At 30.3% G+C, this 11,643-nt stretch overlaps 1 protein-coding gene across 1 annotated transcript; it reads right to left on the bottom strand.

Annotated features, from left to right (window-relative positions):
• Nucleotides 1-375: 375 nt before the first annotated feature.
• LOC127703826 (uncharacterized) lies at nt 376-11,380 on the bottom strand. Its single transcript, XM_052207902.1, has 4 exons — nt 11,163-11,380; nt 8,478-9,608; nt 8,109-8,151; nt 376-449 (listed from the first exon to the last, which is right to left on the bottom strand). The coding sequence occupies exons 2-4, from the start codon at nt 9,441-9,443 to the stop codon at nt 376-378; spliced, it is 1,083 nt and encodes a 360-aa protein (XP_052063862.1). The 5' UTR covers nt 9,444-9,608; nt 11,163-11,380.
• Between the last annotated feature and the right edge of the window lie 263 nt (nt 11,381-11,643).

Genomic DNA, 11,643 nt, shown 5'->3' with positions numbered 1-11,643 from the left:
TGTGATTTTATTTTTTATACAGACTAATCCAAGATTCTCCATTAGCCTCATTAAGTAAAGTTGAGACCAACCTGGTGTACAATTAAGTTAAGTACAATTAACAGTGTCGAGATAATGTCGAGTCTTGTCAAGTAAGACATGTGCTCCACCTTGCTGGTCGAGCAAAAAAATATGGTCTTTTCAGACTCTGAGCAGTGTTGTCAAAGGATAAAATCAACGAATTTTTAGTAATACCTCTAAAATCTGTTTGTTAAATAAGGAAATTCTGGACGCTTAATTTTCACTAATAACATTGTTTACAACAGACCATTTTTCAGCTTTTTTAACTGTTTATTAAATCTAATTTTTAATTATTTGTACGAATTTTCAGAATGATTAACGAGATACTTGCATTCTTAAAGGTGGAGAAAAATCTTTAGGGATCAGTACACTTCTTACGATCAGCCGATCTGAAATGAAAGGACAATAATGAAATTAAGTACAGCTATTTGTAAGAACCAGGCATATCTCAAAAAAAGTGATTCATCCAATATACCAATTCTCAGTTTATTTTGTATAAAAATCTTCATTATAGTATTAAAGATATGAATATACCAAAAAATGTCACCAACAAATAGTAATACAAAAAAAAATAATGATATTAAGTCACTAGTTGATCCTATTATTCCTTTGTAAATGGTACACTATTCAAAGATGCTTATTTGGTTGAACAACTAAGAACCATGTATAACTATGCACCAAATTAAAGATTTATATCTCCTCTATGTTTATCATGTAAAAAAAAACTGTGTTTTTATACTAAAAGTGTAGAAAACTAAATTTTAAAATCTGTTAGTTTGCCTGAAATTATCTCCCTTTTCCCGTATAATTTTGGAGCTCTCTATTTTGAAAAGCATTGTTGAACTATTTTGAATAAAATTTGTAATACATGTACCTTACTGTTCTACAAATAAACTTCATTTAATTTTTGAAGAATACAAAAATGCACACAAAAATACAATTTTTCCAATTAATTTCATCCTTGGAGACACTTTTAAGCTCACCTGGCTCAAAGGGCCAAATGAGCTTTTCTCATCATTTGGCGTCCATCGTTAACTTTTACAAAATCTTCTCCTCTAAAACTACTCGAAAAAAGTTTACCAAACGTCGCCACAATCATCATTGGGGTATCTTGTTTAAAAAATGTGTCCTTTGACCCAGCCCGCCAATCAAGATGGCCGCCATGGAAAAAAATTGAATATAGGGGTAAAATTTAGATGTTGGCTTATATCTCTAAAATCAAAGCATTTTGAGTTAATCAGCCGTTGGGAAAATTGTTCATCAGGTCAAGATCTATCTACCCTGCAATTTTTAGATGAATCATACAACCTTTTATTGGGTTGCTGCCCCTAAATTGGCAGTTCTAAGAAAATTTTGCAGTTTTTGGTTATTATCTTCAATATTATTATAGAGAGGGATAATCTTTAAACAGCAATAATGTTCAGCAAAGTAAGATCTACAAATAAGTCAACATGACAAAAATTTCAATTAACCCATTAAGGATTTATTGCCCTTTATAGTCAATTTTTATCAATTTTTCGTAAATTTTGTAATCTTTAACAAAAATCTTCTCCTCTGAATTTACCGGGCCAAATTTAACCAAACTTTGCCACAATCATCATTAGCGTATCTAGTTTAGAAAATGTGTCTGATGACACCGCCTGCGAACCAACATGGCCCACATGACTAAAAGTAGAAATAGGGGTAAAATGCAGTTTTTGGCTTATATCTCTGAAACTAAAACATTAAAAGTAAATTTGACAAGGGGTTAAAATGTTTATCAGTCTGAGATCTATTTGCCCTGAAATTTTCAGACAAATTAGACAATCAGTAGTTAGATTGCTGCCCCTAAATTTGTAATTTTAAGGAAATTTTGAAGTTTTTAGTTATTATCTTGAATATTATTATAGATAGAGATAAATTGTAAACAGCTCTAATGTTCAGCAAATTAAGATCTACGAATTCAATATTTAACAATTTTACGTAAATTTTTGTAATCTTTTAGAAAAATCATTTACTCTGAAACTACTGAGACAAATTTAACCAAACTTGGCCTCAATCATCATTAAGATATCTTATATAAAAAAGTTCTGATTACCAAGCCTGCCAACCAACATGGCCGACATGGCTTAAAATAGAACATAGGGGTAAAATATGGTTTTTGGCTTAAATCTCTGAAACTAAAGCAAAAGTATAATGGTTGCATTATTTCATGCATTAATGTTAACAAAACTATCAGTTGAGCGAGACAGGCTCCCTGGAGCCTCTAGTTTTAAAGTTATATTTATCTAATCTAAATTTTCAAACAATATCACTAATTGTACAAATTGTTATATTTTTAGGGATGTTGTTAATTTAGTGAATGCAAACAAAATATTGATTTTTTCCAGACAATTGAAGTGCCTGTTACAAATAATACAAGAGACCACAGCAGAGTAATTGTTAGTTGCTTTTGCTACACTTGGACTAAATGAAGTATCATCTCAGATAAATATACTACCCCCATAGTGAAGTCAGGGAATTTGTTATTTCCTTTATAAGTTAATCTAGCCTAAAAGGCAAAGTGAGTTTTTCTTAAACTTGTCGACATTTGTCGTCCGTTAACTTTTAAAAAAATCTTCTTCTCTGAAACTAACGGACCAAATTTAAGCAAACTTGGCCATAATTATCATTGGGGTATTTGGTTTTAAAAATGTGTCCCACGACCTCGCTTGCCAACCAACATGGCTGCCATGGCTTAAAATAGAACATAGTAATAAAATGCAGTTTTTTGCTTATATCTCTGAAAATAAGCATTTAGAGCGAATCTGACATGGGGTAAAAATGTTCATCAGGGTGAAATCTATAAAACTTCAACTATATCTCAATATCAGCAATATCTTGGACAAGTTCTACAATGTGGCTATTCAACATTTTTTAAAAGAGTTATTTCCCTTATACATATTAAATTTATGGAAAATGGCCTACACAGCGCTCTAATGGGTACAACTCTTGCCAGACTTTTATTTAACATGTACTATAGGTAAATTTTAGCCAAATTTCGAACAAGTTCTATAATTGTGGTCGATCGACTTTTTCTTAAAGAGTAATTTCCCTTGGAAATACTAAATTTATGGAAAATGGCCTCTAGCAATCTCACAGGTACAATTCTTTCCAAATTTGTTTAAAACTTATACTGTAGGTACATATCAGTAATATCTTGGACAAGTTCTGTAATAATGAATGATCAATTTTTTTTTTAAGAGTTATGCTCCTTGGAAAATTAGTATCTGTTCAACAGGGGGGAAGTTGGAACTCGGTCCTTTTATTAAAACAGAAAAAAAGAGTTCAATAAATAAAAGAGCAAAAATAAGACTTTTCATGTATAAATTGCTTTAATGTTATCCTTTGTTAATCTCATTCAAAATTTAACTTTATTTGTCAATCTGGAGAATGCTCGTCTTAAGAAAAGACCATTTCAGAATTTTGTTAAAAACATCACAATATAACAATAAAAATGTGGGCCGCAGTGGCCAAGTGGTATAAGTTGTTTGTTTTTTGTTATAACTAGCCAGTCAACACTTAGGTTAAGAGTTAAAAAAAAAGCAGGCATAGGTGCACAAGATTCCAATCTTTATTGAAAAGTTGGAATGACTATCTCCTTATCAAAGTTCAAAGTTTTGTTTGAATTGTGATCTGCTGATAAATCATCAAAATCAGGAGTTCAAAGTTTGAAGCATGATGGTCATTTTTCATATAAAGCTGGTGTTTGCTGTATGTAATACAAAAAATATCAGTACAATAATTTGAAGGTGTCGAACAGTTTGATGTGAAACAAGGATATATAAATTTCGACTAACAGATGCAGACAATGTACCAATTTTGATAATTATTTTTTTTTAGTAAGAAATGTTATTGTTATTAGAGTTCTTCTTTTTGTACACTTTTCAGATGTAATATCCGTGATAAATTTTAAGAGTGATAAAAAAAAATCTATTTTATGTTTCAGGAATAAGAGTTACACATTACAACTTAAGTGAAGCACAGTCAGGAAAGAGTATCTGTGATGCAAAGATAGCCCATATGCGATTGAAAATGTGCTTGTATGTATCATCAAGGAAAAAAAATCACCAGTCCTTTTAAAATGCAGGCAGCAATAACGGATGCAACAGGAGTCAAAGTTTGTCAGTGTACAGTTGTAGAGGTTGACTCATCAAAACAGATCATGACATGTCACTGTATTAAAGGAAATAACCAGACTGTTACATGTATATGATATTAAGCAATATTTTTAAAATAAAATTATATCTTTTCAAATGACAGATGATATATGAAAATTCTAAAACCAGAATTCATGTTACTCTATAAAAATTATTTTGGTAGCTTTTAACTTTTGATGAAACAAATTCATTATGGATATAAAACATAATTTGCAGAACAGGAACCCTCTGGCGCATTGTAAAAAGTCGTAAGGTTATAAGTTATTGGCGTAGATGGAATAAACTCGTAAACTTGACCTACCGCAAATCAAATATTGCTTATGAAGTATTTTTGGTTATAAAATATTTTTCATATGTCATTTGATAAGTTTTTATCTTATATATTCAATGTTTATTTTATGTTTAAAAAAAGATTTGCCTTAACCTTTAGTCATTCATGGTTTATTAACATGGTTAACATTTATATGGTTAGTGTAAGGGAAACTAATAATGTCAAATCAATGATATTTGGTATATAGATGATTTATAGTATCCATTGTATTAAAAGGCATAACATATTCAGTAATGGGTCATTGACTTTCAACGTTTTCATAGTTTCAACATCAGATGCTCCATAAAGTAAGAATGTCTTGCTTCATGTCAGACATGAGCCCTGTGTTTCAATGGTCATATTCTGGAATGGGAGAAAGTGACAAGTGCACTGTTGTCATTCATTACATTAAGACGACTGTTATTAGCTGGAAGAATCCTTATATTTCCAATTGGTCATAAGGTTTCCCTGTAATGATTGGGATGAAACTTGAGAGATGACTAGGAAGATCATAATGATTTTGAGTTCTGCAGGTCAACAGTAAAATCACAAGTCTATCAAATAGATGTGTCACTGGAAAATTGTTTCTGCCAGGATGATACTGTTAAACCAGAAATTATTGCATGCATTTACTTTTGCAATTCTAGACCAAAATGCAATTTTTATTTTTGAGATATTGAGAAAAATCCATGTTATAAGGAATACAATTTTTTTAGGAACCACCAAATTCAGCAGTCCTACATTATTAACTCTGTCCCTCCATCTAAAATTTCTATGCCATACATTATCATTACAATAACCAAATGACCACTTCATGAAATCAAGAGATAAGAGTTGCAAATATAGATAAATATAATTGCTTGTTGATTATGGTTGAAAGAAGTACATTTATAGTGCTGCAAAACAGATATTATAAGGTAATAATTTGTATCAATTTTGAACTTTTTTGTTTCCATGGTTACCAAAAGCAGAGTGAACTACCTAACTGTTGAGTTTAGAAGTCAAACTCCACTTTTTAAATGCATTCAATACATTTATTTCCATGTGTTCGATGCTGATTCTGAATTATTTCAGCAATATCCGGTCGGTTGCTTGGGCTTTTTTTCTGTTGCCATGGTCTTTTAGCCATTTAAATTAAAACTAGTATATTTTTTTTTATAATTTCAAACAAATTATAGGTTTTATAGTCTGTTAAATTGCATTAATATAACAAATAGCAAAAATTTGTTTTGTCATTTTTTATGAATTTTACAAATTTTTGTTGCCATGGTAACAAAAAAATAGAAAAAAATCCAGATGTTTTTTTTCTGTTTTCAATAATTAAATATATGAACTTTAAGCTGCAATCATAGTTTGTAATAATATGATCTGCCAAATGTCAATTTTACTTGATTTAAAATATGATATTTAAGCTGTTTTCAGAAAATGTGAAAATGCAGATTTTTGCAACTTTTTGAAATACCATTTTAGTCTTATATAAAAATAAAAATCACAACATGAACATTAAAATATAAACTTCAAATAATGTTAAATTATGTGTTGAAATTATTTTTTTCTTGCAATTTTCATTATCATAAAATTGCTGCAACCAAAAAGCAGACATTTTCCGATTTTTCATGTCTGATTTCATCATAAATTCCTGAAATTAATGGCTGCATGTTTCCATAGCAACCGTTCAACAAAATTAAAAAATTTAGCTTGCAACCTTTATTTCAATCTTAGCTCTCCATTATATAAAAAATAAAGCAGTTCTGAGACATACATGAATCACCCCCTGCCTGGATCTTACAAATAGCTGTATTTAATTGTTAAACTTTAAACCAAGTAGCTTTCAATATACCAATGCAAGTTTACTTATTGATTTTGATTTAAGAAATGTAACAAATACAAATACTTTAAGCAAGAATATTTTTTTTTTTTTTTGTTCATGTAAGGAATTTTTATTCATGAAATTGGTGTATTTTTTATCTGGTAATAAGGCACACACATGTATACGACCAGGGACTGGTTGAAGTTCCCTTCCCTGTGGTATTACTTCCCAAGTAGAAATCACTTCTGTGTTGACATATATTGTCTTTGATATGGTTAATTAAAAACTTAATGTTTAAAGACAATATTTTTTTTCGGAAGTCTTAAGATTTTTCTTCCACAGGAATAGATTAGCTGCATTTCGGAATTTCAGGTCCTCAATTCTCTTTAACATCATAATTCATTTTGTAATTTTATTTTCCCTATTTTCGATTTTTTTTTCAAGTGTCTCTGGTGAGTCTTTTTTTTTTGACGAAAATCGCGTCTGTCTGTAAAAAAAATGTCAAGCTAGGTTTTTTTATGAGTTCTTTTACGAAATATATAAAAACAATATTAAATGATATCTGTTATGATCAGCCTTCACTGTTGAAATTCATTATTTTGTGAAGCATTGTCCAAGAATAAAATATGATATTGGAAAATTGCATTATGTTTTTGATACTGACTTTAGTAACAAGAATATCTAGTGACCGCGCAAGGACGGACTGATATCAAGGCTGATGTCGTCTGTATATAAACAAACATTCTTTTTATCGGCAATCTTATCAAAACAATGTGTGAAAAATGAAAAAAATAAGTAAAAGTATGTATACGCGCACAAAACGTTGTAATATATTTTGCTGTTGGAGTCACGTGCATTTCTTTGACAAATGTGTCATAAATGGACTCGGATTGACATAAAAGTATGACGTTGCTGTATCATGCCTTGTCCATGATATGAAAAATAGAAGACTATAAATTAAACCGAAAATGCATAAAAATATTGTCTTTGAACTTCATCATGTTCATGTTCTTAAAAAAGGTATAATAAAAAAAAAAAGAAAAACTCTGAGAAAATTCTAAACGGAATGTCCCTTATGAAATTGCAAGCCCAAACACATCAAATGAATGGGTAACAACTATCATATACCTGACTTGGTACAGGCATGTTCTTATGCACAAAATGGTGGATTATACCTGAAAAGCAACAGAACACAATACACAACACAACAATATACACAACACAGAAAACTGAAGACTGAGCAACACAGTCGGTATCAAAAACAGAGGGTGATGTCAGGTGTTTCAAAAAAGTAAGCAAATCTTACTCAACATGAGGTACCCGTCGTACACGTATTGCTCATATAAGTACAAACCCAGTGATAAGTCTTATTCGGTAGTTCTCATTAACAGAAAAGATGACAGGATTGTGGTTTACGACAATTGGTACGCCGTAACAGTCTATCAACTCGTTATGACGTCCGTAAAATTTATAAAGGATTGATTTAAACTTCAACCACTTGTAACCCTTGGTTTAATAGCTGCCTTGTGAGCAGCAACCCTCGAACATGGAATTATGAAAGGAAATACAAGCCTTGGAATATCATATCAACTGGGATATATATACTCTTTATGCAGGCATTTATAGACTGTTGATACATAGAAATAGAAAGTTCTCAATTAGGAAGTTGACATTATAGATTATACGATGTAAGGTGTTGCCCTTAAAGCAAATCGGTCCTGCCTATAACTATTAATATAACATAAAATACCTTCATCGCGTATCAGAATTTGAAGTTGTTGTTCTGCTGTTGTCTACAAATATGAAATCATATAATCAAAAATCCTGAATGTTTCCTTGATAAATCACCTTACATACAATACCCCTATAACCCAATTTCAATCAGGACAAATCTAATATTAACAATTCATTATCATTGGGAAACATTCTATTATTGTTCAGTGATTATTATAATAGGATGTGATATGTCCAATAAAAGTAGAAATATCAAAACTGCTAATCTGCTATATGTATATGCTTATTAATAGAAATATTGACACAATGCACAAACTATATTTATAAAAAAAAATTAACATATCTTTAGAATTATCAATAGTTTAACCAAAAACAGCAGACATACCTCTTGTTTTCGCAAATGTCGAGCAATCCACCTACTTGAATCTAATTCTTTCGATGAAGTTTCTCCCGACTCCGGAGGTATGAAGGATGATATGCTTGCGGAAAACATTTTATCTTTTATCATGTTTAATAGGTATGTTAACGCTTTTCGTAATGGTTTTGCATCAGCAGTCCAATTTAGAAAGTATAAAAGTGCATTTTGTTCAATATTGTTAAGAACACCAATAGGACCAGCAATGGTAAAAATTTTGAACAAACAAATGTCCTCAATATTTTTGAATTTAATTCCATTTCTTACTGAGTACTGACAGCAACAAATCTTGCTTCCGGTCTTGCAAGATGTATGTTCTTCTCTTTTAAAGAGTTTGTTCCATTCCTCTATGTTGATAATTATTTTTTCAGTAGGTACTTTATCACATTTGCAACACATTTCCCCAATCATAGAATGATATATAACATGCTGGTTACGTAGCAGAAACTGACTACATTTCTTAATGTTTAGACGACCAATCATATAAGTCAAAATATCTGGTATATTAAGAATCAAAGCTCTTGAGTCTGGTAAATCCAATGTTGTTATCTTTTTTGGAGTAAAACGTTCGATGCATAATTTACGCTCAGATAAGCAGGAATGCGAATAACTACCGTCATTTCCCTCATACAATGCTTTCCACTGCTTTTCCGGAATAACTCTATTGTAGGTCGAGACTGTCCTGCATATACAGCATGGTTCATTTTTGATGCGTTTATGATAAAGTTGGTGTTTTTCTTGTTTAAGTAGGTCTTCTATTGTTATTGATTTTGACACGCAATACTCAGAAATAAATTGGTGAAGTATTATACCAGGACATCTTTCAGATATATAAATAAATATACGCAATGATTTAGTGTCGATGTTTATAGGGTTCAACACAAGAAGTCTGTCTAAAGTAAATAAAAATAAATACAACATATCTATATAAAACATTTATAGTAAGTTTTGCAGTGAAAAAAAAACTTTCTAACTATTCTTAATTTTTGAACTCATACTGTACTAAACGTTGAATAACATTTTATTCTTACCAATCAATCGTGTTTTCTCTTGATTATTCCCTAGGTCACTTCGATGAAACGATACCAACTTCAATACTGCCTGCGTAAAATAAGTTTAAATACATACTAATAAAATGTCCTATGAGTTAGTGTAATTAGTTTGTATTTCTCTTTATAACGGTATTTATCAGTTTATAAAGGGCGATATTTTAGGTCTTATACCCTGTAGAAATTAAATATTTATCATTATATACTCTTGTGAGAAGGAGCCTCCAATGTAGCAGAATTTGATAATTTTAAATGCAAAGATCTTGATAATCAGGCTTCGTTTTTCCGACTGATTGTTTCTACCACATGACTGGATATACAAATATCTTAGAAAGACAAATCAAACGATGTCGAAGAAGAGTAGGATAAAAACAAACCATGATGAGCTTCATTTTCCACATGATATGATGTAGGCTAAAAAGTTTCAAATAGTGTTAAATTAAAAAAAAAAAAAGGGCAGAAAAGACAGGGAGCAAATAATGCATTTTCCTAAATGGTGATAACGTGTGTTAAACCATTTCTAGTTCTTTTTTCTAGATAAAAATAAATGGACTCAATTCAATCATTTGTCATTTGTCAATAAAGTTTGATTGCATAACAATTAACATTAGAATTTTCTGTTTGTAACTGGATCGGTTTCATAAATACAGGTTAAGCTGGTATTGTTGATTCAATGTACCGAAAATTCAAATGCACCAATTTAAAACAATGTATAAAATATCAGAAAACTTTGAAAGAGCAAATTGATATAATTTTTGTTTTAAATATTTGCTCTACGGCTTCATTTTATTCCTCTTTATAATAATTTCTTGTTTAAAAATATAAAGATATAAAGTCTTGTTATAGTTTATAAAAAAACAGGTTATAATTCAAATAAACAACGCAACAAAGTTAAATAAATAACATTTTTTTATAAATATGACAATAGGTTAAGCAAGGGAATAATATGTTACTCCCGATTATATATCCAATAAATAACTACTTGGGGCGCCTTATGAGAGGTAGGTCAGCTTTTGTTTCCTAAAGTTTCTGGTCATTCTATTTCGCAAAAATAAAGGACATATAACATACACGTTTGACAGTTTTTAACGTAGTTTCATAAACAAATTCACTGATAATTCCATTTACTGACTAGCAATCTAAATATTCCACTTCGCATCGATATAATTCTTACTGATAGATATGGACAAAAAGAAAATAAACATCAAATTAAAATGTGCAAAGATTAAATACGAAAGTAAGATTTAGGTATATTTATTGTCCATTATAGATTTTCTATTTTGAGTTCTTCCTACTGTTGTTGTCTTTTGGTTTTGAATTTTTTTCCATGGTGTTGTCAGTTTATTTTCGACTTCTGAGTTTGAATATCACTTTCTGCTTCTCTTTCATATATCGGAGTACGCCCAAGCTAGTTTAATCGTAGTAAGAATCTTCATAAATTCGTAGGAATTGTTTTATTTACAATATTTGTTGTGTTCAAATTCAATATCACACTATTGTGTTGTAAAAGGTTAAAATACTACGAAACCAATATCATTTTTTGTGCCTAAACATGCTGGCTACTAGGAGTCGTTTTTTCTTTTGAATAAATAAATGAATATCGTACCTGTCCAATTTCATCCCAGAATTTATTGAAAGTATATCCTGAGAGTTGTCCTTTACAGTTCCGAAATGTTTCATTTCTTATGCATTGAATCCTGGAAAGCATTGCGCCTATTGTTGTATCAGAATAAACTGGGTATAAATCTCCAACCTCAATGTTTGCAAGTGTACGCAGGAGAAATATCATTAGTCTTATATCAAAATTATCTGATATAACTGCTTGTCCTAGATGAACAAGTCGATTGATATTATTACAAAATTACAATTTACCAACAATGATTTAATTCAGTAGATGTACAAATCATAAAACAACAACATTAAAATGTGCATACGTTTATGCTTATGATGATATGGGAACATAAACAAAATATGACAGTATGTGTTCATACTTTGCCAAAATGTAATCTATATAGCGATATTTACAGAATACAGATAAACATGATAGGTCAGTGAGCTTATTGGACAAAAAAGATACTTTTTGTACG

This window comes from Mytilus californianus, unplaced genomic scaffold (assembly GCF_021869535.1).
Source record: "Mytilus californianus isolate M0D057914Y unplaced genomic scaffold, xbMytCali1.0.p SCAF_52, whole genome shotgun sequence".
In the NCBI taxonomy this organism is placed as follows: Eukaryota; Metazoa; Mollusca; class Bivalvia; order Mytilida; family Mytilidae; genus Mytilus; species Mytilus californianus.
Note: the sequence above shows the minus strand (reverse complement) of the source record. Positions and strands in the feature narration are given on the sequence as shown.

Excerpts from the sequence above, each read along its gene's own strand:
- LOC127703826 (XM_052207902.1), bottom strand. The coding sequence starts at position 9,443 with ATGTTTTATATAGATATGTTGTATTTATTTTTATTTACTTTAGACAGA. Across the intron at positions 8,152-8,477 it reads GACATTTGCGAAAACAAGAG|ACAACAGCAGAACAACAACT; the intron begins GTATGTCTGCTG and ends TCATATTTGTAG. Across the intron at positions 450-8,108 it reads AATTCTGATACGCGATGAAG|ATCGGCTGATCGTAAGAAGT; the intron begins GTATTTTATGTT and ends CTTTCATTTCAG.